The sequence below is a fragment of the Myxocyprinus asiaticus genome, chromosome 15, assembly GCF_019703515.2.
Source record: "Myxocyprinus asiaticus isolate MX2 ecotype Aquarium Trade chromosome 15, UBuf_Myxa_2, whole genome shotgun sequence".
Lineage (NCBI taxonomy): Eukaryota > Metazoa > Chordata > Actinopteri > Cypriniformes > Catostomidae > Myxocyprinus > Myxocyprinus asiaticus.
This window is the reverse complement of record NC_059358.1, coordinates 11,966,213-11,993,992: the sequence shown is the minus strand read 5'-3', so window position 1 is coordinate 11,993,992 and position 27,780 is coordinate 11,966,213. Positions and strand designations below refer to the sequence as shown.

Genomic DNA, 27,780 nt, shown 5'->3' with positions numbered 1-27,780 from the left:
AGATAAACAGACTGAATTTGTTTGCCCCACTTTTTCTTTTGTTGTTGTTGTTGTAGCATAGATTCTAAATCAGTAATAAAAAATAAACTGAAACAAATGCTTATTTATTTAGGAAAAAGTCTATAAACTGAGTGTAATTCATCGAAGGTAAGCTTCAGTTCATGAAGGAAATGTACCTTATTCACAGTAGTGGTATCTTTAACGTTTAATGGGAATGCCAACGATTCTCTTTAATAGGTTGTACTGTGGTTTCTATGGTTTTAGATAGTTTTTTGGTTTTGTCAGCTGAACAATCTTTCCCAAAAATTTTAGTAGAAAACACACACGCACACGCACACAACTTCAGAAAACATGATTTGTTGAAAATTAGATATGAACCAGGAGCTTTATGCAGTGCATGCCATTGAAGATATTGTAAGCGGAGTCGGAGCCAGGATACATTTTCCCGAGGGGGCGTTTGAAATTTCGAATGGGGCACAGATTTGCCACTTTACCATAAGATATAATGTTGCTGAAAATTCACCCTCCAATTTATTTATTTTTTTTTTTAAATAAAATGTCTCATCAAACGATCCTCTGGAGAGCACACTCCAAAAACTTACCTTTATTTCAGATTTACACATTTCAGATAAGTAATCTTAAACAAAATTAAATGAATAAAACGAATTAATTTAATTTTTATAAAACTTAATTCAATTTGATGGAATTTTGTTATAAATTGTTTGTTTGAATGAATGAAATTCTATCCATTCATCAACCTAAATAATGTTTAAGACAACTTAACTTATATTCATAATTTTTTTTTAAATATCTCTCTCTCTCTCTCTCTCTCTCTCTATATATATATATATATATATATATTAATCAAAAGGTAGTAAACCACTATACTCACAATTAGAACAACTGAACGCACCGATTGCTGGTGTTAAAACTTTTGTCTTGAGGACCGCATCTCTCCACTTATGCATGCACTTTTTAGTTACATAATTAACATCATTCATTCATCCTTATCCCAGGTAAAATCCTTCTTTTTCTTCTTTTAGCATTTGAGCCTCTGAGCTCTCACTGAATTACATGGCAGAAAACAATTTTCTAATTAAGAAGAGAGCAGTCAATTGGCCAGACAGCCTAACTCCCGTCCCCACCTTCCACCAAATAGTTTAAGGATTAATTTGCTTTATTTGTTTAATTTATTTTACAATTTAATTGAATATTTAGGCTTGCAAAAAAAAGTAAAACACATTTAAAAGATAATAAATAAATTATAAAAATTGGTTCAAATGCAACATTTTGACAGAGGGGGCACAGTGGTCTGGTTGAGGGGGCACTGCACCCTGGATCGATCTAAATAATAATTTTCGTACATTGCATTCTTACTCTGTATTTCCAGTTCAGTTGCTATTACATTTTCCCGGTGTCAGCATACAGATTTAAATGATTGTCCAGACATATAGCGAAGTGGCGCGGAAAAAATAATGTCACGCGGTATCTGTTATTCTTCTCAGCGCTGGCAAAGACGGACCAATCACAGTCGTTTGTGATTACACGACACTTGCATTTTTTTTTAATTAATAATTTGACACAAAACGCTAGAGCGGACTTCCATTTGTATTCCAGTTAAAAATCTGTGGAATTAAAATATTTAAACGATTATACATTTTAAGGAACACATATCTCCAATACGAGGAAAACATCCGGAAATTTGAATGCGACTAAATGGGAGATTCTGCTTTCTGAGCCGACAAGCTCCCCCTTGATGATTAACTATATGTACCATAGATACAGCAATTAGCTCGCAAAATAAGCCGCACAATAATTTATTTTCTAGAAGTGGTCCCGGTTGCGCCTTTAGAGAAAGGGAGGTGTGGCTATATCAGTTTCTCCAGTGTCACTCAAGGGAGGAGATGGCAACGTACGAAAATGCAGCATTTTTAACAGCCTTAGTCAATGATCGGGTAAATTGTGATGTATATTAAAATACCAACCTACTCAGTTAGAGTGATCAATGAACTATTTGATCATCTCGGCCTGGGTTGGGAGAACAAACGTGAGAGGCACCGATGTCGCCAAAAATGTGAGTATATCGCCATGGCCAGGTAGCGCTGCTTCCAATACTACATAGCTGACTTATCAGATTCAGTGTTCTTTAATAAACAAGCATTATTATGTAATGTTAATCCATGCACTTTCTATTCAATAATGTTTTATGGTATTATAAATAGTGCATTAGACTATTGGAGCCACTGCGTAATTTGCGCTACTGTGTGTGTTGCTTCTGTGCTGCTTTGACCTGTTAAACCAGACCCTGAGCTTTTTGGTGAGGTGGATCATTATTAAACATTTCGCAACAAAGGGATGCCTTGGTTATTTGCTGAGTAATGCTTAGCACTCTGAAACAATGCCCGACTGTGTGGAAACAGCTTATTATGGACCAGAGTGCATAGGAATTTCATCAGTAGGCATAACATTTGGATGTAGTACTCATTTTGTGTGCCAAAAAGTAGGAACGATACTGGTCAGTGTCCTCTACTGACATTGTTGGTTCTGCTTAAAGGGATAGTTTACCCAAAAATTCTCACATCATTTACTCACCCTCATGCCATCCTAGATGTGTATGACTTTCTTTCTTCTGTAGAACACAAATTATGATTTTAAGAAAAATATTTCAGCTCTGTAGGTCCATACAATACAAGTGAATGAGTGCCAGAATTTTGATACTCCAAAAAGCACATAAAGGCAGTGTAAAAGTAATCATACAACTCCAGTGGTTTAATCCATATTTTCAGAAGTGATATGATAGGTGTGGTTGAGAAACAGATCAATATTTAAGTCTCTTTTGGCTTGAAATTATTCCCTCTGTCCAGTAGGTGGCGATATGCATGAAGAATGTGAATCACCAAAAACACAAGAAGAAGAATGTGAAAATGATCTGTTTTTCACCCACACCTATCATATTGCTTCTGAAGATATTGATTTAACCACTGGAGTTGTATGGATTACGTTTATGATGACGTTTAGAGCGTCAAAATTTTGGCACCCATTCACTTGCATTGTATGGACCCACAGAGCTGAAATATTCTTTTAAAAATCTTTATATTCTTCTTTATATATCTTTATATATTCTTTCATTTTTGGGTGAACCAGTAGCGGTTCTAGCTTGTATGGCACTCTGGGCGAAACCCCCTTCAGCACCCCCCACCCCGCAAAACATACTGGTTGAGTTCGGAATGGCATACTACTATACTACTACCCATACTACTCTAACTACTTCTGCCATATCTGTCTAAGGCAGAAATAGGAAGAGGGGTATGTCATTTCAAACTCAGCTGCTGTGAGCACTATTTGTGTTTTGGCAGATTTGTCCATCTCTATCTCTATCCCCCCCCCCCACAGGATGGGATCTTTTTGTTAGGATGAGAAGTCCAGTGCCACGCTTTAGGGACGTTGAAAGGCAGGCCAGTGGCATGCAGCCCGCACAGTGTCTTCCTCCTTGTCATGAGCGACCGAACAACATGTGGTTCATCCGAGATGCCTGCGGCATCATTTGTGCAATTATCACCTGGCTTCTCGTCTTCTTTGCTGAGTTTGTCGTGCTGTTTGTCATGCTTATCCCATCGAAGAACTTGATCTACAGCCTGGTGAATGGCACCTTGTTCAATAGCCTGGCCTTCCTCGCCTTGGCATCTCATTTCAGGGCCATGTGCACTGACCCGGTAGGATTTTCCCATTATATTTAAAGTGATAGTTCACCCCAAAAATTAGAATTCTGTCATCATTTAATCACCCTGTCATTCCTTAGTCACCATTCACTTTCATTGAATGGCAAAAAGGTGCAATGAAAGTGAATGGTGACAACTTTTGGGATAACCTTCCCTTTTAATAGTTAATAAATCAGTCCCTCCAGGATTTTGCTATCACAAGAATTCATGCAAATTCATCCAATCTCCACATTATTTGCAGCAGCTTGCAATTTTGTACAATTTCAGCAAATTTTCAGCAAAAAAATTTAATCTGAGGGAATCCCATCGCTTTCCTTCATGTTTGACAGCGGCAAAGTACATGTTTGAACAGCTTGACGCAGTCGCAACATATCAAATGCACAGCTGACATTGTATCATCTCCATAGTAACAGTGTAAGCGTATCCGCCTCTCCTCCACATTGTGCATTTACTATCAAATTCTTTGTCTAAACTTTTGTGGGATCGCAGACAGCACACATGCCACATACATCACAGCTAGTGTTTAATCTTCACCCTGCGTGCTGTGAAAGTGACACAAAAACCCACGTTTTTACAAAGAATCCCAACATTCACTTAAAATCCCTGTTAGTTATGTAGTAAAATGGGATTTGAATTTGAAGTGCTTAATACAGTAGGCTATGCTTATATGCTGATAAATGTTCATCATTGAGTCTGTCCTCTGCACTTCTGTAACTGTCTGGTTTGGTTAAGCTACGAAATCGGATATCAGAAGACTACAAAGGACAGTTCGGACTGCTGAGAGGATTATTGGTTGCTCAGGTGCATCCTGTTTCCACTGATCATCCTTGAGATGTTTCTACAACTTGATTGATCCACCTGTGGTAAATTCAGTTGATTGGACATGATTTGGAAAGGCACACACCTGTTTATATAAGGTCCCACAGTTAACAGTGCATGTCAGAGCACAAACCATGCCATGAAGTCCAAGGAATTGTCTGTAGACCTCCGAGACAGGATTGTATCGAGGAACAGATCTGGGGAAGGGTACAGAAACATTTCTGCAGCATTGAAGGTCCCAATGAGCACAGTGGCCACCATCATCTGTAAATGGAAGAAGTTTGGAAACACCAGGACTCTTCCTAGAGCTGGCCGCCTGGCCAAACTGTGCGAACGGGGGAGAAGAGCCTTAGTCAGGAAGGTGACCAAGAACCCGATGGTCACTCTGACAGAGCTCCAGCATTTCTCTCTGGAGAGAGGAGAAACTTCCATCTCTGCAGCACTCCACCAATCAGGCCTGTATGGTAGAGTGGCCAGACGGAAGCCACTCCTCAGTAAAAGGCACATGACAGCCCGCATGGAGTTTGCCAAAATGCACCTGAAGGACTCTCAGACCATGAGAAACAAAGATTGAACTCTTTGGCCTGAATGGCAAGCGTCATGTCTGGAGGAAACCAGGCACCGCTCATCACCTGGCCAATACCATCCCTACAGTGAAGCATGGTGGTGGCAGCATCATGCTGTGGGGATGTCTTTCAGCAGCAGGAACTGGGAGACTAGTCAGGATCGAGGGAAAGATGAATGCAGCAATGTACAGAGACATCCTTGAAGAAAACCTGCTCCAGAGCGCTCTGGACCTCAGACTGGGGTGAAGGTTAACCTTCCAACAGGACAACGACCCTAAGCACACAGCCAAGATAACAAAAGGAGTGGCTCCGGGACAACTCTGTGTATGTCCTTGAGTGGCCCAGCCAGAGCCCAGACTTGAACCCGATTGAACATCTCTGGAGAGATCTGAAAATGGCTGTGCACCGATGCTCCCCATCCAACCTGATGGAGCTTGAGAGGTCCTGCAAAGAAGAATGGGAGAAACTGCCCAAAAATAGGTGTGCCAAGCTTGTAGCATCATACTCAAAAAGACTTGAGGCTGTAATTGGTGCCAAAGGTGCTTCAATAAAATATTGAGCAAAGGCTGTGAATACTGATGTACATGTGATTTGTTTTTTATAAATTTGCAAAGATTTCAAACGAACTTCTTTCACGTTGTCATTATGGGGTATTGTTTGTAGAATTTTGAGGAAAATAATGAATTTAATCCATTTTGGAATAAGGCTGTAACATAACAAAATGTGGAAAAAGTGAAGCGCTGTGAATACTTTCTGGATGCACTGTGTATATATATATACGTGTGTAGTATGTATGTGTGTATATATATATTTTGTGTATTCTATATAAACTTCTTTTTTCTTTTCAATATTTATCTATTTTTTTTTATTCAATTTTTATTATTTTTTTAAAAGTCTTGTTGCTGTTTTTGTATTGTTGTGTACTGGAAGCTCCTGTCACCAAGACAAATTCCTTGTATGTGTAAGCATACTTGGCAATAAAGCTCATTCTGATTCTGATAAATGTTTTTTACTAAAATAAAAAGGTCACTCATATACATATATGCAACATATATTTCAAAATATATTGCCTTTTTCATAAAAATAACATTTGTGGAATTTACATTTATACATAAATGCTCAAATATATGAACTCTAATTGTATTTGTTTGTCAGGTTTCATCTAAATGTATGGTATTTTTGTGTGCAATTATGTTTTTGTTTTGCTTGCTAACTGCATAAAAAGTTATTGTGCACTAAAATATTTACAATGTAATTAACACAATTACAGAGCTATGTAATGATGATTTGTCCAGTGCCATGCTTTAGGGACGTAAAGGGACACACACACAAAAAAAAAATACAAATTTCATCGCAAAATTTGAGAAAAGCTGCAGCAAATTTTGTCATTTTGGGCGGCAAAAATCAGGAAAAAGTGCCGCGAAATCTTGGTGGGACTGATAAATGGCTTCCATAGCACTACTTAAAGGTTGCTGAAGTTTGGTGCTTTCTTAGGGAGCTGTGCCAAAGGGAAATGCCACTAAGGAGTACATCGAAAGCTTGCAGCTGAAGCCAGGCCAGGTGGTTTACAAATGTCCCAAGTGCTGCAGTATTAAGCCAGATAGAGCTCACCACTGCAGGTGAGATGGGGCATATGGGCATTAGACACCTAACAACAGCAGTTCTATTAATCTTGGTCATATTAATGTGAAGGGCATTTTTGCCGCATTAAAGGAATAGTTCACCCAAAAATAAAAATTTGTTTACTCAAAATGTAATCGTTTACTCACCCTCATGCTGTCCCAGATGTGTATGACTTTCTTTCTTCCGCAGAACTCAAACAAAGATTTTAAGAAGAATATTTCAGCTCTACAGGTCCAAACAATGCAAGTGAATTGTGACCACATTTTTTTAATACATGTCCTCTAAAGTGATCTAATCGGTTTTGGGTGAGAACAAACCAAAATGTTGCTGCTTTTTCACTGTACATCTTGCAATTGTAATCTCTAGGCACAATCATGATTTTAAGCTCGATTACACTTCCTTGTGCTTGACGCATGCTAGATGGCGCTGGAGTTAGATGGCGCTAGGAAGTGTAATCAAGCTTGAATTCATGATCATTAAGCAGGCTGCTGATGTCAAGATTTATATTAAAAAGGAGTTATATTTTGATCTGTTCTCACCCAAAACAGATTTGTTCGCTTCAGAAGACATGGATTAAACCACTGGTGTCATATGGATTACTTTTATGCTGCCTTGATGTGCTTTTTGGAGCTTCAAATTTCAACATTTTAAAAATTCAACGTTTTAATCACCATTCACTTGCTTGTATGAACCTACAGAGCTGAGATATTCTTCTAAAATCTTTGTGTTCAGCAGAAGAAAGAAAATCACCCATCTAGAATACATGAGGGTGATTCAATGAAAGAATTACATTTGCACATTTTAGTCAGAATTTACTCTTGTGTTTGAGCTCAGCTACCTTCGATTATTTGGCAATGTTTAACTGACTTGTTTGATATCTCATCATCTCTTTCCTTTCCCCTCCCTTCTATTCAAACAACAGTGTCTGTAAGCGCTGTATACGGAAGATGGACCATCATTGCCCTTGGGTAAACAATTGTGTTGGGGAAAATAACCAGAAATACTTTGTGCTTTTCACAGTAAGTACTATGAGGTTCAAATTACACACACCGCTGAAAATACCATAAAAATAGTAATGTGTGTTAACCGCAATGTTGGCCCAAGTGTCTTAAAGGGATAGTTACCCAAAAATGAAAATTCTCTCATCGTTTACTCACCCTTACGCCATCCCAGATTTGTATGACTTACTTTCTTCTGCAGAATACAAATGAAGAATATTTCAGCTCTGTAGGTCCATACAATGCAAGTGAATGGGTGCCAAATTTTTGAGGCTCCAAAAAGCATATGTATAGCCATCATAAAAATAATCCATACAACTCCAGAACTATACCATTAAGTGCTTTCAGAAATGCAATATTTGCAATGCTCTTAGTCAAACTGATCCTGGACTGTGCATGATTTGAAGATAAGAAATAAGAATTGTATTAATTATTAATTTGGTATTATTTATGGATAATTATTTTATTAATATTATTTATTACCCTAATTTTTAATTACAATATTAATGAATGCTTTATAATTAATGAAATATTAATAAATGTAAATAATTTAATTGTTAAATATAATAAATACCCAATGAAAACATTCATATTATTATTGTTTCATCCTGGTTATTTGAAACCTAAACTAACTAATAAACATCTAATGCTGGTTGTGATTTCATTGTTTTCCAGATGTACATTTGTCTGATCTCTCTGCATACCTTGGTCATGATGGTCTTTCATTTTCTCTACTGCTTTGAAGATGACTGGACAAGTAAGTGATTAAGTAAGCATTTGTTATTGTTAGTAAGACAGATAACTTGACCCCTGTGACCTCTTGACATTGGGGTCAGAGGGCAAGCATGCAATTTAGGAAGTTATCTGCTGGGGAAATACATGCAATCTTTATACCTACAGGGCGAGGGAGTGTTTTCACGATTAGACATAAAAATTAGAAGAATTTGACAAACTGACTTATTCTGTTTTCCATGAAAAGTTTTTATTTTCTTCCACAAATGCAAATCAGCTTGTGGTAGTCATGAGAGTGTTGTTGATGAATATACTTATACAGCTTGGAGGTGGTTAATGTATTATGAAAGCCCTACCTTCTATAAATGACAATTGATTAAGCCAGTGAAACGAACCACATATCTTTTCAAACGGGTCAATGGCATATCACAAACCAAGCTTGATTTCAAAGATCAGACCTCTTGCAGTCAATGTGCTGGTGTGCTGAACATAGAAGCTTTCTAAATAATGTTGCCATTTGCATATGCAAACACAGATACTGTGTTGCCAGGTATTCATACCTGCAATCCCTCTTTTTCTGAAACCTTTCCTCCAATAAATTAATTCAGTTACAAGTAATTGAACATGGACAAAATTAACCTGCATCCAGTGAATTCATACCTGTGTCAGTAGATTGTAGGAACCATGCTGTGTTCTGCTGGAGCCACTAGGGCATATTTTAAGGCTGTGTGTATGTGTTCTCTCTCCCCTCCTGACCCCAGAGTGCAGTACATTCTCCCCTCCCGCCACTGTCATTCTCCTCATCCTCCTGTGCTTTGAGGGCCTCCTCTTCCTCATCTTCACCTCTGTGATGTTTGGCACCCAAATCCACTCTATCTGCACAGATGAAACGGTAAGAGACCGCAGTGAATGGACATGGTGGTGGAAGCTGTTGTGACCAGCATCTGATCTGCACAGTTTTTTAAAGTAAGAGTATGGTTTAGATTAGTTTCATCCAAAATGCCACGATCATGTTGAAACTTTGATGTAACTTGTATGCAACAATTAAAATTGGTCGTTGCATATCTAATAACAGTGCAAACGCATACATCTGCACTGTTTTTTTTTGGCACTTACTTGGTATCTAGTTATATTTACACCGTGTGCTAACCAGACGTGACGTGATAAAGAAACACAATAAAAGGTATCTTCTCCATGTTAAAATTTTTTTTTTGTCCTAACTAACTGTGATGAGTCACATGACATAGGCTGTTTCTCAATGTGCATTCTTATGCGTTCTTACATTTTTGTGGACTCGTTCCACGTCATCCACCGCTGAAAAAAAAAAAATAGATATCTCAAAACTCGATACAATACGTAGATATGTTCTACATCCACCTGTCCTTCCGAGTTCAATCTTAGAAGGTAGCAAGTCGTTTCATGCAGCATTGACAAACAGCCATACTTTCGAATGCTTGGTTTCTATTTTTGCGACATTATGCTGTTCCAAAATCCTGCTCCTCATAACAATAGGTTAAAGATCAATTATCTTCTGATTGGCCTTGAATTATCACATTAAGTGTGGACAGATAAATAGCCTGTTGCTGGAATCTTGTCGTATCGCATCGAGTTAGGACATGGTGATAGCCCGCATTGAATCTGCACACTTTTTTTGCACTTATTGTGGCTTTAAAAAAAAACAAAAAAAAAACAAGCAGAAAATATTTTGTGTAAATTGTTTGTAAAACCATTATGTAAATTTGCATAAAAATGAATTTATGAAATGTACACAGTTTGTTCTGCTCATGTTTTGTGAATAAGGCCCATTTTGAAGGATAATATGTGGAATTATGTGTACTAGATTTTAATAGTGTAAAATGTGTTAGATGGAGCTTTTTCATCACTGAAAGTTTTTTTCGAAACTCTTTCAAAATGCCATTGCGAAAAAAAATGTATGATCACACAAAATTTGAGGGATGTGTATTTTTGTGAATGACATTTAAATTTTATGTAAATCTGGGGATGCAGATTCCTTTCATGCCTGGTTATCATTAAAACATCCTGATCTCTTAAACATAACATGACCGTGGCAACATTTTTGTAAAATGAAATTACGTGCTTCATTACATGTTTGGCTGCAGTTTCCCAGTGAAATGTCCAGCGGGGGGGCGCCAAAAGCGAGTGAAATTATGTAGTAATCAGACAAGGTTTAAAGATGGCTATTAGATGGAGGTATTAAAGAGTAAAACATACCTCCCTAACCTAAAATGTTAACCTAAACCTAACTAAAAGTTAGGAGAGGTTAACAAAATAGACATCCTTACCCTTAACCAATGCCTAAACCTAACCGATAGTGTCCTAAAAGCAAATGTGACATGAAAAGCAAATTTTCTGAAGCAACCATATCATTATGTGTCACTTCTATGACACTTTCTTCACACGTGTCAGGTTGCGTGCTTGGCTGGGCTCAAACTGTAGTCTACTGCACTATCCAACCATGTTGGAATAAGTATGTAAATGTAGGTGGGTCTGTAAAATAAGCATTACCATGTATTGTTTTTCAAATGATGCGTTAGAGTAAAAGTCAAGTCAAGTAAAGTCATTTTTATTTGTATAGCGCTTTTCACAACACATCATTTCAAAGCAGCTTTACAGAAAATCATGCATTAACAGAAAATTAAACTGTAATATCTATTATAAAGTCTTCGAGTCATCATTGTGTAGTTTAATTAAATATGATTGTAAATTATGTATAAAAATAAATAATTAAATAATAATTGTATTTAGAACCCCAGTGAGCAAGCCGAAGGCAACTGTGGCAAGGAACACAAAACTCCATAAGATGTTGATTAAAGGAGAAAAATAACCTTGGGAGAAACCAGGATCACTGTGGGGCCAGTTCCCCTCTGGCTAAACAGCATGAATATAATGCCAATATTAGTTATTTTTGTGCTGTGCAAGTCATGGTTTTAAATTGGTAAACTAAGTAAGTGTTAAGGGATAGTGTTTAAACAAAGATTTTGTATGAACTGTAAGATTAATGACTGATGTCTTTTGAAGTCTTCAGAAGTTCACATAGATGCATTGTCCTTTGTTAGTTGGCTGATGAAGGCTTTTGTTGGCAATTAATTGATAGTCTATGTATTCCATTTTAAGAATGTAGTCCGTCATTAGACCAAGGTGATGCAGGCAGGGATCAGTGCGGTGCATCCCAGTTCAACCAGCAGGTAATTTTGGTTAGGTCTATCCTAAGTCCAAGGTTCAGGCAGTGGCATACGAAATGGGATACTTTATATGGTTGGAGTTGGCATCATTTCATCCCCTGAAGTCCATCGTAATAGACTGAAGTGATGTCTGGCTGGCACTGGCTGCATTTAGTCGTAATCACTCAGACACGTAGCAGTGGAGTCCGACACTAAGCAGGAATGGAACTGGATTTGGCTGGCTCTGGTAACCTCTGGATTTGAATCCCGAGGTTGAGACAGGGAAACAAATAGAATAATATTAGCGTAGACACCATTCAGTTTTTTGCAGAGTTATAGATCATAATAAATGTTTCTGGTTCCGGCAGACCTAACTAAAGCAGCCTAATTGTGAGTTGATGGATAAATCAGATGTATGCCTGGCTAAATAGATGAGTCTGTAGTCTAGACTTAAACTGAGTGAGTGTGTCTGCATCACCAACTATGCTATTCCATAGTTTAGGAACCAAATAGGAAAAGGATCTACATCCTTTTGTGGATTTTGTTATTCTAGGATCTATTAACAGGCCAGAATTTTGTGATCGTAATGAACATGATGGAAAATAGCGTAATAGAAGGTCACTTAAGTACTGCAGAGCTAGACCATTCAAAGCTTTGTACGTAGTTAACAAAATTTTACAATTAATATGAAATTTGACAGGTAGCAAAATGTAACATTGATAAAATGGAGCTAATATGATCATATTTCTTGGTTCTAGTCAGCACTCTGGCTGCTACATTTTGAACCAGTTGAAGTTTATTCATTGAACTTGCTGGACATCCTCCCAGTACTGCATAACGATAATCTAGTCTTTAGGTCATGAACGCATTAATTAGTTTTTTGGCATCAGCAGCAGAGAGCATGTGTCGTAACTTAGCAATATTTCTGAGGTGGAAGAATGCTGTTCTACAAACATTAGAAATTTGATTTTCAAAGGACAGATTGGTATCAAATATAACACCCAAGTTCTTTGCTGTAGAACACGATGTAACAGTACATCCATGAAGAGTCAAATTATATTTTAGCATCTTATTTTTAGAGGTTTTTGGTCCAATAATTACTATCTCTGTTTTGTCAGAATTGAGTAGAAGGACATTTCTGGCCATCCGATCATTGATTTCGTTGATCCACTCTGCTAATTTGGAGAATTGTGAAATTTCGTCAGGTTTCGAAGAAATATAAAGTTTTGTATTGTCGGCATAACAGTGGAAACTTATTCCATGATTCCTGATAATATCTCCCAGGGGAAGCATGCTGTATATAAGGAGAAAAGCAGAGGCCCTAAAACTGATCCCTGTGGCACTCCATACTTAACTTTTGTTTGATTTGACAATTCCTTGTTTACACAGATAAAGTGGTAGCGGTCTGCTAAATAGGACCTAAACCAAGCTAATGCAAGTCCACAAATGCCAACATAATTCAGAATCAGAAGTATGCTTACATATACAAGGAATTTTTCTTGGTGACAGAAGCTTTCAGTGCACAAATAATACAACAACAAGACAGGGATAATAATAATTTATTTACTGTCCTTTGTAGTCTTCTGATGTCTGATTTCATAGCTGAACCAAACCAGACAGTTATTGAAGTGCAGAGGACAGACTCAGTGACTGCTGAGTAGAACTGGATTAGCAGCGCCTGTGGTAGGTTGAACTTCCTCAACTTGCAAAGGAAATGCAACATCTGCTGGGCCTTTTTCACAGTGGAGTCAATGTGGGTCTCCCACTTCAGGTCCTGTAAGATGGTAGTGCCCAGGAACCTGAATGACTCCACTGCTGCCACAGTGCTGTTTAGAATGGTGAGTGGGGTCAATGTTAGGGGTGTTCCACAATCATCCCCACTGTTTTGAGCATGTTGAGCTCCAGGTTGTTTTGACTGCACCAGACGGCCAGCTGTTCAAACTCCCTTCTGTATGCAGACTCATCATCATCCTGGTTGAGGCCGATGACAGTAGTGTCTTCTGCAAACTTCAGGAGCTTGACAAAGGTACCCTTGACTGTGCAGTCATTGGTATACAGGGAGTGGGGAGAGCACACATCCCTGGGGGGGCACCAGTGCTGATTGTACATGTGCTGGAAGTGAATTTCCCCAGTCTCACTAGTTGCTGTGGGAACAGAGAGCTGGGTTTATTTATTCCATAGGAGAGCAGGATGAAGGTGTTGAAAGCTGAACTGAAGTCCACAAAAAGGATCCTTGCATATGTCCCTGGTCTGTCCAGATGTTGCAGGATATGATGCAATCCCATGTTGACTGCATCATCCACAGACCTGTTTGCTCTATAAGCAAACTGAAGGGGATTCAGAAAGGGTCCAGTGATGTCCCTTAGGTGGGCCAACACCAGTCTCTCAAATTACTTCATGACCACAGATGTCAGAGTGATGGGTCTGTAGTCATTAAATCCTTTGATCTTGGGTTTCTTTGGGACAGGGATGATAGTGGAGCAGTTTGAAGCAGCAGGGAACTTCACACTGCTCCAGTGATCTGTTGAAGATCTGTGTGAAGATGGGGGCCAGCTGGTCAGCACAGGATTTTAGACATGTGGGTGAAACACCATCTGGGCCCTGTGCTTTCCTTGTCTTTTGTTTCCGAAGCCTATTCATGAGAATGTCGTTAACTATGGTGTCGAAGGCAGCACTAAGATCTAAATGCACAAGAAGAGAAATGCAGCCACAATCAAATGATAAGAGCAAGTCATTTGTAACTCTGATAAATACAGTCTCTGTACTGTGATGGGGCCTAAATCCTGACTGAAATTATTCATATATACTATTTCTCTGTAGAAATGAACATGAAACTACCTTTTCTAGTATTATTAACATAAACTGGAGATTTGAAATCGGTCTATAATTAGCCAATTCTCCAGGTTCAAGCTGTGGCTTCTCAATAAACGGTTTGATAACTGCCATTTTAAAATTTCTTGCGGAATGTCAATAATAGTTGATAATAACTATTAATAAGGAGTTAATAATATTAAGAAGAGGTTCTGAGATTACAGGGAATCTCTCTTTTAAGAGCTTAGTTTGAATTGGATCTAACATACATGTTGTGGCTTTTGATGTTTAGATAAGTTTTGTTAGCTCTTCATGACCTATGAAAGCGAAGGATTGAAATTGCCCATAAGGAAAATTATGAGACACTGTTTTCTGAGGTACTGTTACAGACGATTGCATAATTCCAATTTTATTTCTGATGATTTAAATGTTATCAGTAAAGAAATTCATGAAGACTTTACTATTGTGCTGCGACGGAATATCTGGTTCAGTCAAAGCTTTATTCCTAACCAATTTAGCCACAGTACTGAATAAACACCTAGGTTTGTTGTGGTTATTTTCTATGAATTTGCTAAAATATGCTGACCTGGCAGATTTTAGTGCCTGTCTGTAGCTACAGACACTATCCATCCATGCACTGTGAAATACGTCTAATTTTGTATTCTTCGACTTGCGCTCCATTTTCCGAGCTGCGCTCTGGATAGCATGAGTGTGATCATTGTACCATGGTGCGGGGCTTTTTTCTTAAATTGTCTTGAATCGAAGGGGGACGACACTATCAAGAGTGCTAGAGAAGACTGTATTTATTTTTTCTGTTATTACTTCAAGTTCTTCTAGACTTTTTGGCTTACTGGATATATGAGATAAATCTGGAAGATTATTAGTGAAGCTATCTTTAGTGGTCAAAAGAATAGTTCTACCTGAACGATAGCGTGGTGTAGATTGATTAGCATAGCATAACATAGCAGTGTATGAGTAAACTTGTGAAAAGCAAGTGTTTATAAAGCCATAACCAGCCACTGTAGTTGCGATTTGTGTGAAAGTGAATAAAATGCACAGTTGTTGTAGCGCGTCTGTTGTTATGCTAATTTTACTAGGAAACTTCGAGGAAACATAGAACACAGCACGTAAAAGTCAGTTTGCAAAAATGTAGTTATCGTACTGCTAGGTTGAGACTAGTTTGCAGCAAAATGTACTGTACATACTGTAGTGATGCCTGATGTAAAGTTCAACCTCTGTTATGTAACTGATCCATTGCTCTGGGCCAAGTACTTACACAAGTACTCTGAACAGCTTACCTGAAAAACACAGGTTTTAGACCCATCATGACAAGGATGCTATTTGACACAGCCCTTTATTGATAAGAAGAGTGGTGTATGTCTGTACTGTGTCCACTATTGTCTTGAATACATTTTAGAATAATAGTAAAGTCATCAAAAATATGAAAAAACATAATGGAAATGTGTAAATGAAAATGTGTATCTCATTTTTTTAAACAATATTGGAGTGCCCATGTATGCTGGCCAACTGTTGGCTGCTTTTCCTTCACTCTCCGGTCAAACATCCATTAAAAAAAAATAATAATAATAATAATAATTAATAACTAATTTATTTGTAATTTCATTTTTATAAAGAAATTTATACATGGGTACTATTTGCCTACAAAAATAATTTTAAGCATTCTAGCATATGCGTGTACATTTAAAAGGTCTTTAAAGGTGCACTCAGTAAGTTTTTATTCATGTTGTCATGACTTGCACTGACATCTAGGGGCCTGGATGCAGCATCATTCAAAATCAGTAGCTTTCAGTTAAAGATGCCATTGTAGAAATTTACTACTGACTGTCAGCCATGATTAATTTAATCCATGAGTGAAAGCAGAGACGGGCCACTTCTATTAAAATAAACAGGAAAAAAATTGGAACGCCCAGCGGTCAACGGATGTAGAAAAGGAAGTCCCACCATACAGGTAAAAGAGCCAATCACCTTTTGGATACAGACATCGCCTGCCAATCAACTCGAGAACGTGCATGCGCATAAGCTAGACAATCCTGTAAAATTGCATTTTGTTGCATTTTTCCAAAGATGGCCACAAAGTGGACTGACTAGCTAAAAAGACTTTGGTGAAAGTGTCCAACAACAGGACTGTTTCTGAGATTAAGCAAGTAGTATTTGGCTGGTCATGTGATCCTAAAATGGCGGCTCCCATTAGGCGACCCTTTCCATGTAGAATAAAATCGCTTTTTATAAGGTTACTGATGTGCCTTCATCTCATGTGAGTGGTCACAATTTTAAACATATGTTTCAAAATTACAATTAATTTCTTCAGGAGAAATACGTTTTTTATAAGGAAAAAATTACTGAGTGCACCTTTAAGATCTTGAGAAATATACATTCAGTCAAGTGTGTCCAAACTTTTGCCTTGTACTGTATTTATTATACAGTAATGAATTTGTTTTTGTTTTGTTTTTTTGAGATTGATGTCAGACAGTTGCACTTTCTCTTGTTATTTGCTCTGAACTACACTTACACTTCAGCCCCTTACATTCAGCCCCTTTTGAAGGCTTCAGAAATGCTCATGAAGTTGTAATGAACTTAAATCCCTTTTTTTTATTTTTATGGAATGGGTCAGTTGTTCTTTAATTTTCATCTTTTTATTTTGTAATATTCACACACTCTGAAGTGTCGGTTATCTCTTGTTTTTAGGGCATAGAGCAGTTGAAAAAGGAAGAGAGAAGATGGGCTAAAAAAACAAAATGGATGAACATGAAGGCGGTATTCGGACACCCCTTCTCAATAGCATGGTTTAGCCCGTTTTCCACACCCGACCACGGGAAAGCTGAACTCTACCAGTATGTGGTCTGAGCTCAGGAATATTTTAACTAGATCCTGGAGGGCACTTGGACTGACCTTATAATCTATCGCATCAGCGTTTTTTTTTTTTTTTGTATTCTAAACCTTGAGACTCTGCTCACCAGTGAGGCTAAATCATCTTTATCATTTTTTAGGGGAACAAATCATTGCTCATCCAATTATCTTTGCCTCCATTCATTTTCATTAAACAGAAAGTGGAAGCTGTACATTTATCATGTCTCAGTCAGAAGCATCTCTGCCTAGCTATACTAAAATGAAGATGAATGATGTTGAGATATTAGAAGCCAATGTATGCTAATATAATTACTACTTCAGAATGTTGCCAGACTTTTCTATTGTGACCTTCTTGCTGAGAGTACTTATAAACTTTCTTTTAATTCTTCTTACCTACTTTTAAATTTAAAATCTAACCCTCCTGGTTAAAAAGAGCACTGACAACTGTTCACTAAAATGGTATATTATGCACACAGTTACAAGAGATATTTAATATGGATCTATTAACTTGGGCTCTACACTCAAAAAATATTTTAACCTTTTTTATTTTATGGATTTCTATTGAAAATTGATTTGTGTAATTTTCAACAAATTTAAATGAGTAATATTATTATTATTATTATTATTATTATTATTATTTTTATTTTTTATTTTTTTTGTTAAAGATTACTCAATTCAATTTGGTAGAATTTTCTTGGGAAATTTGAAATGATTTTTCTTTTTTTTATTAGTGTCAACATAATAGTACAGTATAAACAATATGGCAAGCTTAATTAGGGGTGTAAATATTTGCTTTGACAACAAATAGATTCTATTAAGGCTAAAAAATTATACATCACGAAATCTGAAATTTGACGACAAAGGTTAAATTTGATTAAATTATTTTTTATGATTCATAAATACTTTGAAATATATGATGAAGACACAAATTTAACTGGAGGGTTTTAGCTATATTATATACTATTACTATAGTTGAATATTGACAAAAACAATACACCAAGTGTTACATCAACACAAATTGTATTTTGGATTAGAAATGAATGCATGAGGCAGATATTATTAGCAGATATGCATTAACTTTATATTATCAGATCATTTTTACACAATAATGCCATTGAAACAGTAATTGTCTTACAAATTTAAATATATTATGCTTTGAGATATTATGGGCAATTATACACATCATTTTATGTAAAAATAGCTCTTTTACCAATTAGAAGCTCTTTGTTAATTTCTATTTACCTAACTAATACGTAACTTCTATTACCTATTGCAGAAAAAATTATTGTCTTTTTTTTTAAGAGTTGTTTTACTTCCTATGTTTCAGTACACTTGGTTTGAAGAATGGCTGGAGAAGAAAAAGACTTGTTATTGAAATATTCTGTATTTTCTCTGGGTTTGTACATGACAGATAAAAAATGTGTTTTGGGTTGTTCATTGATTAACCATTGTTGCCATTGTTTTGGTTACTTGCATATATTTTACATTTTATTAATATACATTTTTGTTATGATGAATGAATGAAATATGCTTAACTTTTAAGTGTGTTGAAAAAGACAATCCTTTTGTTCTTTGAAAAATGGCAAATTAAAAACCTAAAAAACCTTGGATGTTGAAACGGTCATTAGTCCTGTAGGATTACACTATATCACAACAACATTGTTTAACATTTGATTTCTTTGCTCCGAAAATGGAATTACAGGAAAAGCAAGCTGAAAACAGCATTTACATTGCACAATAACTGTGTTGTAATCTCTCAAGAGGTCCAAATATTAAAAAAATGTGCTTGGTTTGTATCTTCCTCCCTACTTCTTCTTCCTCTGTCACTAAGCTACTTTTTGCCCTGAATATTTTTTCATCTCTTATATGCGTGTGGTTTTATGAATGGTTCTGTTGCTCAGTAATTTCCAAGGATTCTTTCTATCTACATTATGTATCTTTATGAGATTTAAAATGAATGAAAAAAAAAGAAGCCTCTAATCATATTTAATATTTAATTCATAAAACATATTTAGGCCTGATGTCACTGTTTGATTGGTGTGATATAGAGGTAAGCTTTGATCACTGTCAGTGTAAAACCAGTTCCAACACAGCCTATGTTCTTATTGCCTGAACGCATGCTATTTGAAATGGTATGCTACTTTTTTTTTTTAATTTTTTTTTTTTTAAGACATTTCTTTAAAAATGAGAAAGCATGCTGCATGCATTTTTATTATTTATGCCATAAAGTGACAGTAAACCATTCCTTCCAGTTGATTTATCTCTCTCATAAATGATTAAACTCTAGCAGCACTCAGGTGTATGAATTAAACGAAATCATTTCCCATCCCCCTCTTTACCGTAGTCACCATTTGCATTATTTTTCAGTTCAATCAATGAGATTTAAGTTGGTTATGCGCCATTGTGGTTGTTCCCTATCAATTGATGAATTTTATCATTATACTGTATATTTCTAGCAAGAGTTTCAAAGGTTTCTTCTTTGCAGGGCATCGAACGGTTGAAGCGTGAAGACCCAACGTGGCAGAAGTCTATGTCTTGGGAGGCTATGAAGTCTGCATTTGGGGGTCCCTTCTCTGTGGCCTGGTTGAGCCCTTTCACAGACTGTACATGCCGGAAGGATGCTTCGACCCATGTTCCTGTGTTCCAGGGGGAAATCATTGAGGAAGACGTGATTGAAATTCCTTTGGAATCACATTAGATCAAAAACGTTTTTGCTGCTTAAAGGGATAGTTCATGCGGAAAAAACGAAAAAAAAAACATTATGTCATCATTTACTCACCCTCATGTTATTCCAAACCCGTTTGATTTACTTTCATCCGTGGAACACATGGAATACGGGATTGGAACACCATGAGGGTGTTGACAAAATTTTCATTTTTGCATGAACTATCCCTTTAATTTTAAACCTCAAGACTGACATGGCACATCTCCTGCCTTGGACTTGCAAAGTGTAATTCTGGACATTTTAATCCAGACTTGATTTGAGTAGTTTTTAACCTATCTATGGAAACTGGAGCCTTTATGTATTGTACCAAAGTGTCTTAAAGCAGAATGAACAACCAAAAATACATTTCACTCTTTTTCAAAAGAGTAAACATTGTATATTTGTTTTAAAGTGTAGAACTTGATCTTCTGGTCTCCGTCTTTTTATGATACACTAAAGCTGTTCCTGCTGCAATGATGTCTTTAGTTGGTATTTGGTTTAGCCACATGTTTTATCTCACCTAGTATTCAAGAAACATTTGAGTGGCTGTTAAGTATGAAAAAATGATCTGATTCTTCTCTCATCTCTGAAACATGGCACTGATGCACTAAGGGACTTTTGAAAGTTACCTGGCAAGAGAAGACCAGAAAAAGCCAGCTTCCATGGTAACTTGAGGTGCAGAATTTGACATGTAATGTGAACAAATGGTCATCATTTGTGGACCTGTTATGTGTTTTCTGTAACTTGCTGAAACTTTGGAATATGATATTTACCATCCGAGTATTACTCTTATTCTTTATGTGTCTTATCCTCTAATGGCATGTCTTTCTTTTTTATTGTGTTTATGGATTTTTTTATTTATTTTGTTTTTGTTTTATTTTACATAATCTAACTGTGCTTCTTTCCATTGCATGTTTCAGTTGTCCGTGTTTTTGATTTTTTAATTGTTGCCTTATGTCTGCACAACTTTTAATTACAAGCTTTCTACAAAAAAATTTGCTGTTTTTCCACAATGTTTTCCATAGCTGTTTGAAAAAGAAAAAGAAATATGGCAGGTGGATTGCTGTACATGCTGATCCGAATCCAAAAAGTAACATGTTTTATGTCGTGCAATATCTGCTGTCAAATTGTTTTTGAGGCTAGTTTTTCCTTTTCAAGGGAAAAGGGTACAGATTGCACTAATTAACTAATTCATAAAGCCTACATAATTTTGTCCTTTTAAGAAGTTCAATCCAAGTCGGTGGTTTCCTCAAAATTACACTTAACACTCTATTACAAATTACACATTAACATTTAATAAAGAAAAGCACACATGCCTTTTGCAGCACTTATGACAATTATATATATATATATATAAATCAAACATTTGTGTTTACTGTTACTTCACAAAGACCTTATTTCAAGATATGTACAAGACAATTGTTTTTTATTAACCATCATTTCAAATAAATTAATAGCAAGACAATTCTCAACAAGGATGCCAGTAATGTCACTGGATTATGTATTAACATCCAAGTATTATTTAATATAATTATGAAAAGAAATCAAAAAACCAGTGTAGTGCCTGAAAACAAAAATTGATTCTGCATAAAACACTGGTTAAGTAAGAGTGGAAGTTGATTGTACTTTGTAAGACCTGAGATTAAAAATACAAATGGAGAGAGTATGTATCTAGAGATGAAATCCAGCTTCAGAGATTAAAGAGATTAACTAGGACTAGGCTTTTCCAATCAGTAAACTTCCCAGTACTTTGTCAAAAAAATTTTTTTAATAATAATAAAAAAAATAAATAAATAAAAACATATGTACCATAAACACTTTTCAGTTCAAAGTTATAACCAAGAGTACAAATAATATTCAACTCTGGCCAGTACAGTACTTAAATGATTAGTACAGCCCTTAATTGCTGAAGTATACAGTAACTGAATGCTAGTGCATTACATGACTGTTGCTTCCAAAAATACTTATGCGGTGTGACAAATATTGTAAGTGTTTTTTGGAAGCAAAAGCATGCTAATATTTTTGTGATCTTTCATTCTAATTGAGCACCTGCATTAACTGTATTTTGGATGTGCATGCTTTAAATATGACCTTGCATGAATGTAAGCACAAAGTGAGTCACATTTATAAGCTTTACATTAACATTTGTGTTGTATCATTATCCACCTTATCATGATATACTGGAAGAAATTGTTTAAAAACAATCCCTGATTGGAAATAAGTATATATTTAGCACTGATAATTCTATCATACAGTTCTGCATATATAATTATTTTCAGAATAATTAAGTCAGTTTGGAGTTCTTTTTTTTCCACACTATTTGCCTTGATCCCTGGATAAGACATTGTTGCATTAATCTTTTGGTCTATAATTTGCTCCCTATGTTTGTTCTGTCATGAATCTTTCTTAGCCACATTTTCCTGAGTAGTCAGAGAAGTTAATCCATGCAAAACAAGAAGTCCAGTTAAGGTCAAAATGATACCAATCCACCATAATGTGACGTGTTTCTCCAAAGATCACATATCCAAGGAATGCCTAGAAAAAGAAATTGCATAAAACATTCTAACTCTGATTACTCCTACTAAATGATTCAAATTTAGTGATGTATTCTTTATTTATTTTTTATATGAATTTGAAAGTTTGACCAAAAACTCACGGGGGAAATAAAGTTTGAGGCAGTGGTGGTTACAGTGGCCTGGGCAGAGGAGGACGAGTGCCGGAGGGCTTTGGCGAAGAATGTGCACATCACAGCATTACAGGTGAACAGAAGACCACCACAAAGCTGCCGCAGGGGTATATGGAACTGTAATGAACAACGTATACAGTATACAGTGTGTGTGGTATATATATATATATATATATATATATATATATATATATATATATATATATATATATATATCATATACATAGTGCCTTGCAAAAGTATTCAGACCCCTGACCAATTCTCTCATATTACCGAATTACAAATGGTACACTGAAATTTCATTCTTATTGATATTTTATTTTAAAACACTGAAACTCAAAATCAATTATTGTAAGGTGACATTACAATAAGCTTCAGATAAGGTGTTGGAGTGATGGCTGCTGGAAATGGGGCCTGTCTAGATTTGATCAAAAATAACTTTTTTCAAATAGTGATGATGTCCTGACTGTACTTTGTGATCAGTTGAATGCCACTTTGGTGAAGTGGTACAATTGGCTATTGTATAACAACATATATATATATATATATATATATATATATATATATATATATATATATATATATATATATATATATATATATATATATGTATGTATATTACCCAGTCACAAGCTGTAATATACACCCCATTATCCAGAGTGTTCTCCTGCCTAGCCGCCCAGATCTTCAGCCCTGTTTTACACACCTCTTTCAGATAATCAGCACCCAGGGACAACTTTGCAGAAGACGATGCTAAAGCTGCGAGAAACCCCGCCACCAACGCATAAAACACCCCAGGCAACATTTTTTCACCACGTACCAATTTACTGATCGAGTTTCAAATGTTTAAATTATTGCATTTACCCCATAATTGCATTTAAAGAAATAAACTGAAAGTGACACTTCCTACTGTGAATCACAGAAATAGAATAAGAGGACAGAACGGCACAGATAATCGAACAATCTAAAAATAGGTGGAGCTTAGCGGCCCGCAACTTGGGATGGCAGGGGAGAAGTATTTAATATTAATCAGGAGAGCGCTACCTGGTTGGTAAGTGAAACTAAAGCCCACCCCTAAACGTTTCAGCTACCAATAAGGTAGCTCTTTGTTCATAAATATAAATTAATCAACCCCTGCCATCCTGGCTGCGTATTTATTTATTTTAACTACTCATTGTGTATTTCCAATTCAATAGATTTTAAAGTGTCCCAAGTGTCAATCTTCAGGAGTGAATTTGTGTTTAGAGACCTCTAAAGTGACACTTGTGGCTGAGTTACAATTGTTTGTGATGACTAAAAAAAGTATCATTTGATAGGGAATGGTTGTACATTTTTTTTTTTTTTTTATGAATACCAGATACTGATTGTATAAATAAAAATTGTAATATATATATATATATATATATATATATATATATATATATATATATATATATATATATATATATATATTTTTTTTTTTTTTTTTTTTTTTTTTTGAGCTATCAAGCGCCCTCTGGAGGAACACAACAGTACAAACTAGCAAAACTTCCTTCCCAAGACTGGGAAATTTGTAAAGAAAGGAGCGCTCTGATTGATCGATTATAGACGCATGGTGATGACGTTACACGAACGCAAATTTTATTCGCCTCATTTTGGTTTGTGCTTTGTTTGTGAAACATAAACCACATACTTTATCAGGCTAATTTTAATTGACACGAAATGAGTAAAAAAGGTAATGTATCATGGGTGAAGCCAGCTGAGCCAACGTTTTTGAAGAAGTTCAAGAGTGATGTTGGTTTTAAAGAGGGGCCGACAGTGGAGACTAAAGTAAGTATCTTTATTTGTCACATTGGCTGTGACACAAAACCTAATGAGCTGCCTACCTAGACAGCATTTTAAAGTACAATTTAAACGTTTCAAACGCGCCTATAATGTTCCAAAGTGCTGTCTTGGTAGGCAATTCACTAAGTTTTAAGACGCAGTCTTTATGTTCAGTGTAGTGAAATAAATATGAAATGCAAATGTTGATGTAATTAAAGAAACAGCAGATGCCGCAAGGTGAAGATGACAGTGGTGACAGTGATCGGGAGGATGAAATGCCCCAAGTTGTGGTCCTGAAAAAGGGAGATCTGAGTGCTGAAGATGTTATGAAAATCAAAAAAGATACGACGGATTCCAAGACAGGTAATACACAAACATTGTTGATATGGACAACAAAGAATGTAATTAAACCCTTGTTGTAACTCAGACCCCTGAATAAATTCTAATTGAGCCATGAATATGATGGGCCAAATTACTTAAAATTAAATCAATGATCAATAAATAATTGAGGACAATGAATAATTGTTTATTTTGTAATATTCCATGAAAATACAATTATTGTTCAGACATTTCATAATATCTCCTTTAAAAAAAAAAACTAGCACTACATTTAACCCTCCTATTGCATTCGGGTCATTTTTGGCCGGGAGCGGTAAAAATGTTTTTTTGAAAACCGCATAGTTTTTAGTATGGAAACCAAACTTTGTGACTTTGTCAAGACTATCAAAATACTTTTTTTATTTTTTATAAAATTATTTAAGAGATATGACCATTTAAAACTTGTTGTTACATCGATTGCTTTTGTGGGTCAATTTTGCTTTACACATAATATTATGTAGATGTTTTTGTACATCTATGAATTTTTATTTTTTTCTCATAAACACTTCTCTTACATTTAGCCTCTTTCACATACTCTCTCAAACAATTTTTTATTTTATTAATTTTTTTGTCTCCCACTGGGACTGCACCTTGTTTACAAACATGCCCACACACATACACACAGTGATACACAAACACTCACATTCCTGTACAAAACAGACATGACATATGTAACAAACACAACAAATAAACTATAGCAAAGGAACTACTGCCTGGGTGTGGCAAGAGCAAAAGTTAATGCACACATTAGTCTAAATAGGGCTTGTAGAGGAAATTGTCCACATTTTACTTTGCAGCCATCTGATGATGAACCAGCTTGCAGCATAGTCATGCAATAACATTAGTCAGTTCATGCAAGTAAACAGATTATATTTTGTTTAAAAACATAGTAAAGAAGTATTAATGTTGTATATTTGAGTTGTACAGTTGTTTTAATGATGTTTAGTAGAAAAAAATATATGCTGGTTTCATTAAAAAAACAAAAAAAAACATCGTTGTATTGATACAGTTATGAGTAATAGGAGATTCATTCAAATTACCAGTAATACATTAGATGTTTAAATAAATTTGTTATTATGTTATATTTAAATAAAAATGTATATAAATGTTGATAAAAATATATATATATCTTCACATGTATCGCACTGGTTTGGCTGTTGTTAATGTATATTTGGAAATGTCAAAGAATTTATACATTTTATTATATATATATATATATATATATATATATATATATATATATATATATATATATAAAGAAATATTATATTAAATAATAGCTTTAATATTTGTCAGTTAACATGCCAAAAATATAAATCTTTTTACATTTATAAACAGTTAAGAAGTTATTAATTACTTACAATATGGTTTTAAATGAAACCATAAATGGGTTATGAATGATTAAAAGCTTAAATTCCCGCTAATGCCAAAGGTATATGCAGATTCTGAATGCAGTAAGAGGGTTAAACTATCTATTTTCATAAAAAGGATTGTAAATAAATGTATTTTTTAATAATAACAAGTTTCATTTCCCAATGACACGTATCACTGACACTGATTTCATTATTTTGACTTTGGTTCTCCTACTTGGATGATGGAAGGACTTGGTGATGCTTGCATAAACATGACTGAATTATACTTTATTGCCTTTTGATCTGACATGGCAAAGGTTTTTGAAAATTAATAGATGTTCTTGGAGGCTATATATATCTAGATATCTATCATTGGCACAATCTGTCATGGCACAACAGTAGTTTTAGTCTGATTACTTTTCTGTCGAATCAACCTTCAGTGATGTTCTGGTATTCAGCAAGCATGAAGTAATTTATTTAAGTAAGCACTCTCATTTTCTCCAGATGATCAGCCTCCCCTGGATGGAAAGATCGTCTTTAAGAAGCCTATCAAACGTTCCTCTGATAAATTTGAAGGCATTATTGCCAGCTCTAGCAAGAAGAAGAAACATGAGGATGGTGAGAAGAAAGAGTCAAAGGCAGGTGTCAAAGTAAAGAACAACAGTCTACTGTCTTTCGGTGGTGATGGTGATGAGGAGGAGGAAGACGACTAGTTGTTTGGGTTTCAAGCATCTTTTTGGGTCAGATTGTATCTCGGACTGATCCTTACAATGAGCAATGTGCTCTTTTAAAAATGTATTTCCTGGTTTCTGAATAGATGTGTTGTGTGATGGTGATCAAATCCATGTAATGTTTATGTTTTAAGATATAATTTTGTAAAACGTCCAAGCCATTATGAGCCTCTGCAGGAGCATCTTTAACAGCAAATAGTTGGAAGTTACAGTACAATTACAGAAATGTTAATTTGATGAAATATGCACCATAGAGGTTGACATGACTATTAAATATTGTTTCGTAGGAATGAAATTATCCTGCTGTAAGCTCATTAGATGTACATATATGGCTTCTATAAAGGAGCTGTTGTTTTAGGTTTTTGTAGCTTCAAAATCCCAGATTCTGGGACTTTTGGAACTGTATTGTATTACTCATTGTCACATTATGGGGGAAAAAAAATATTTGTATTGTGTATTAAAAAGTATTTTCCCTTCTATTTGTTAATTTGTGCTGCTACTGAAATTTTGTAAAAGGGTTATGAATACAATCAGGAAAACTATAAGGTTGAGTTAAATTATGTGGCATGGAATAATTTTAAGACAAAAGGTCTAAAGACAACACTCCAAGTGGGTGGCCCATAAAATGCAGACACAGATACTGATTTAGGATACAAATATACAATTAATTGTCCTTTTGAAATGTTCTTCAAAATGTTTTAAAATCTTAAGGTTGAGTTCTTTTTGAGTTTGAGATCTTTAAGTATAAGCCTGAACCTGTTGCTAGTGATTGTTTCTTGTGATTGTTTCTTGAGTACAATGGAAAGGT

At 35.6% G+C, this 27,780-nt stretch overlaps 3 protein-coding genes across 5 annotated transcripts; 2 read left to right on the top strand and 1 right to left on the bottom strand.

Moving 5' to 3' along the window:
* Positions 1-1,608: 1,608 nt before the first annotated feature.
* On the top strand, positions 1,609-21,224 carry LOC127452511 (palmitoyltransferase ZDHHC3-A-like). Of its 2 annotated transcripts, none has more exons than XM_051718003.1 (7): positions 1,609-2,074; positions 3,394-3,713; positions 6,599-6,723; positions 7,650-7,746; positions 8,401-8,482; positions 9,219-9,349; positions 17,157-19,483. In XM_051718003.1, the coding sequence occupies exons 2-7, from the start codon at positions 3,414-3,416 to the stop codon at positions 17,313-17,315; spliced, it is 894 nt and encodes a 297-aa protein (XP_051573963.1). In that variant the 5' UTR covers positions 1,609-2,074; positions 3,394-3,413; the 3' UTR covers positions 17,316-19,483. The 2 variants fall into 2 exon arrangements, with proteins under 2 accessions (XP_051573963.1, XP_051573962.1); XM_051718002.1 differs by lacking the exon at positions 17,157-19,483 and adding an exon at positions 19,804-21,224 and having other exon boundaries at positions 1,612-2,074.
* Positions 21,225-21,446: 222 nt separating this feature from the next.
* LOC127452514 (transmembrane protein 42-like) lies at positions 21,447-23,585 on the bottom strand. 2 transcript variants are annotated; one of them, XM_051718008.1, is made up of 3 exons: positions 23,415-23,585; positions 22,679-22,825; positions 21,447-22,557 (listed from the first exon to the last, which is right to left on the bottom strand). In XM_051718008.1, exons 1-3 carry the CDS (start codon positions 23,511-23,513, stop codon positions 22,429-22,431), a joined length of 375 nt encoding a protein of 124 aa, XP_051573968.1. In that variant the 5' UTR covers positions 23,514-23,585; the 3' UTR covers positions 21,447-22,428. The 2 variants fall into 2 exon arrangements, with proteins under 2 accessions (XP_051573968.1, XP_051573969.1); XM_051718009.1 differs by having other exon boundaries at positions 22,679-22,804.
* Positions 23,586-24,308: 723 nt separating this feature from the next.
* On the top strand, positions 24,309-27,451 carry LOC127452513 (uncharacterized protein KIAA1143 homolog). Its single transcript, XM_051718007.1, has 3 exons — positions 24,309-24,517; positions 24,730-24,874; positions 26,746-27,451. Exons 1-3 carry the CDS (start codon positions 24,410-24,412, stop codon positions 26,952-26,954), a joined length of 462 nt encoding a protein of 153 aa, XP_051573967.1. The 5' UTR covers positions 24,309-24,409; the 3' UTR covers positions 26,955-27,451.
* Positions 27,452-27,780: the final 329 nt, after the last annotated feature.

Coding starts and splice junctions, on each gene's coding strand:
- LOC127452513 (XM_051718007.1), top strand. CDS start 24,410: ATGAGTAAAAAAGGTAATGTATCATGGGTGAAGCCAGCTGAGCCAACG. Junction 24,518..24,729: donor GGCCGACAGTGGAGACTAAA/GTAAGTATCTTT, acceptor ATGTAATTAAAG/AAACAGCAGATGCCGCAAGG. Junction 24,875..26,745: donor TACGACGGATTCCAAGACAG/GTAATACACAAA, acceptor CATTTTCTCCAG/ATGATCAGCCTCCCCTGGAT.
- LOC127452511 (XM_051718002.1), top strand. CDS start 3,414: ATGAGAAGTCCAGTGCCACGCTTTAGGGACGTTGAAAGGCAGGCCAGT. Junction 3,714..6,598: donor GGGCCATGTGCACTGACCCG/GTAGGATTTTCC, acceptor GTGCTTTCTTAG/GGAGCTGTGCCAAAGGGAAA. Junction 9,350..19,803: donor CTATCTGCACAGATGAAACG/GTAAGAGACCGC, acceptor TCTTCTTTGCAG/GGCATCGAACGGTTGAAGCG.
- LOC127452514 (XM_051718008.1), bottom strand. CDS start 23,513: ATGTTGCCTGGGGTGTTTTATGCGTTGGTGGCGGGGTTTCTCGCAGCT. Junction 22,826..23,414: donor GTGCTGATTATCTGAAAGAG/GTGTGTAAAACA, acceptor TGTTCATTACAG/TTCCATATACCCCTGCGGCA. Junction 22,558..22,678: donor CCTCAAACTTTATTTCCCCC/GTGAGTTTTTGG, acceptor TTCTTTTTCTAG/GCATTCCTTGGATATGTGAT.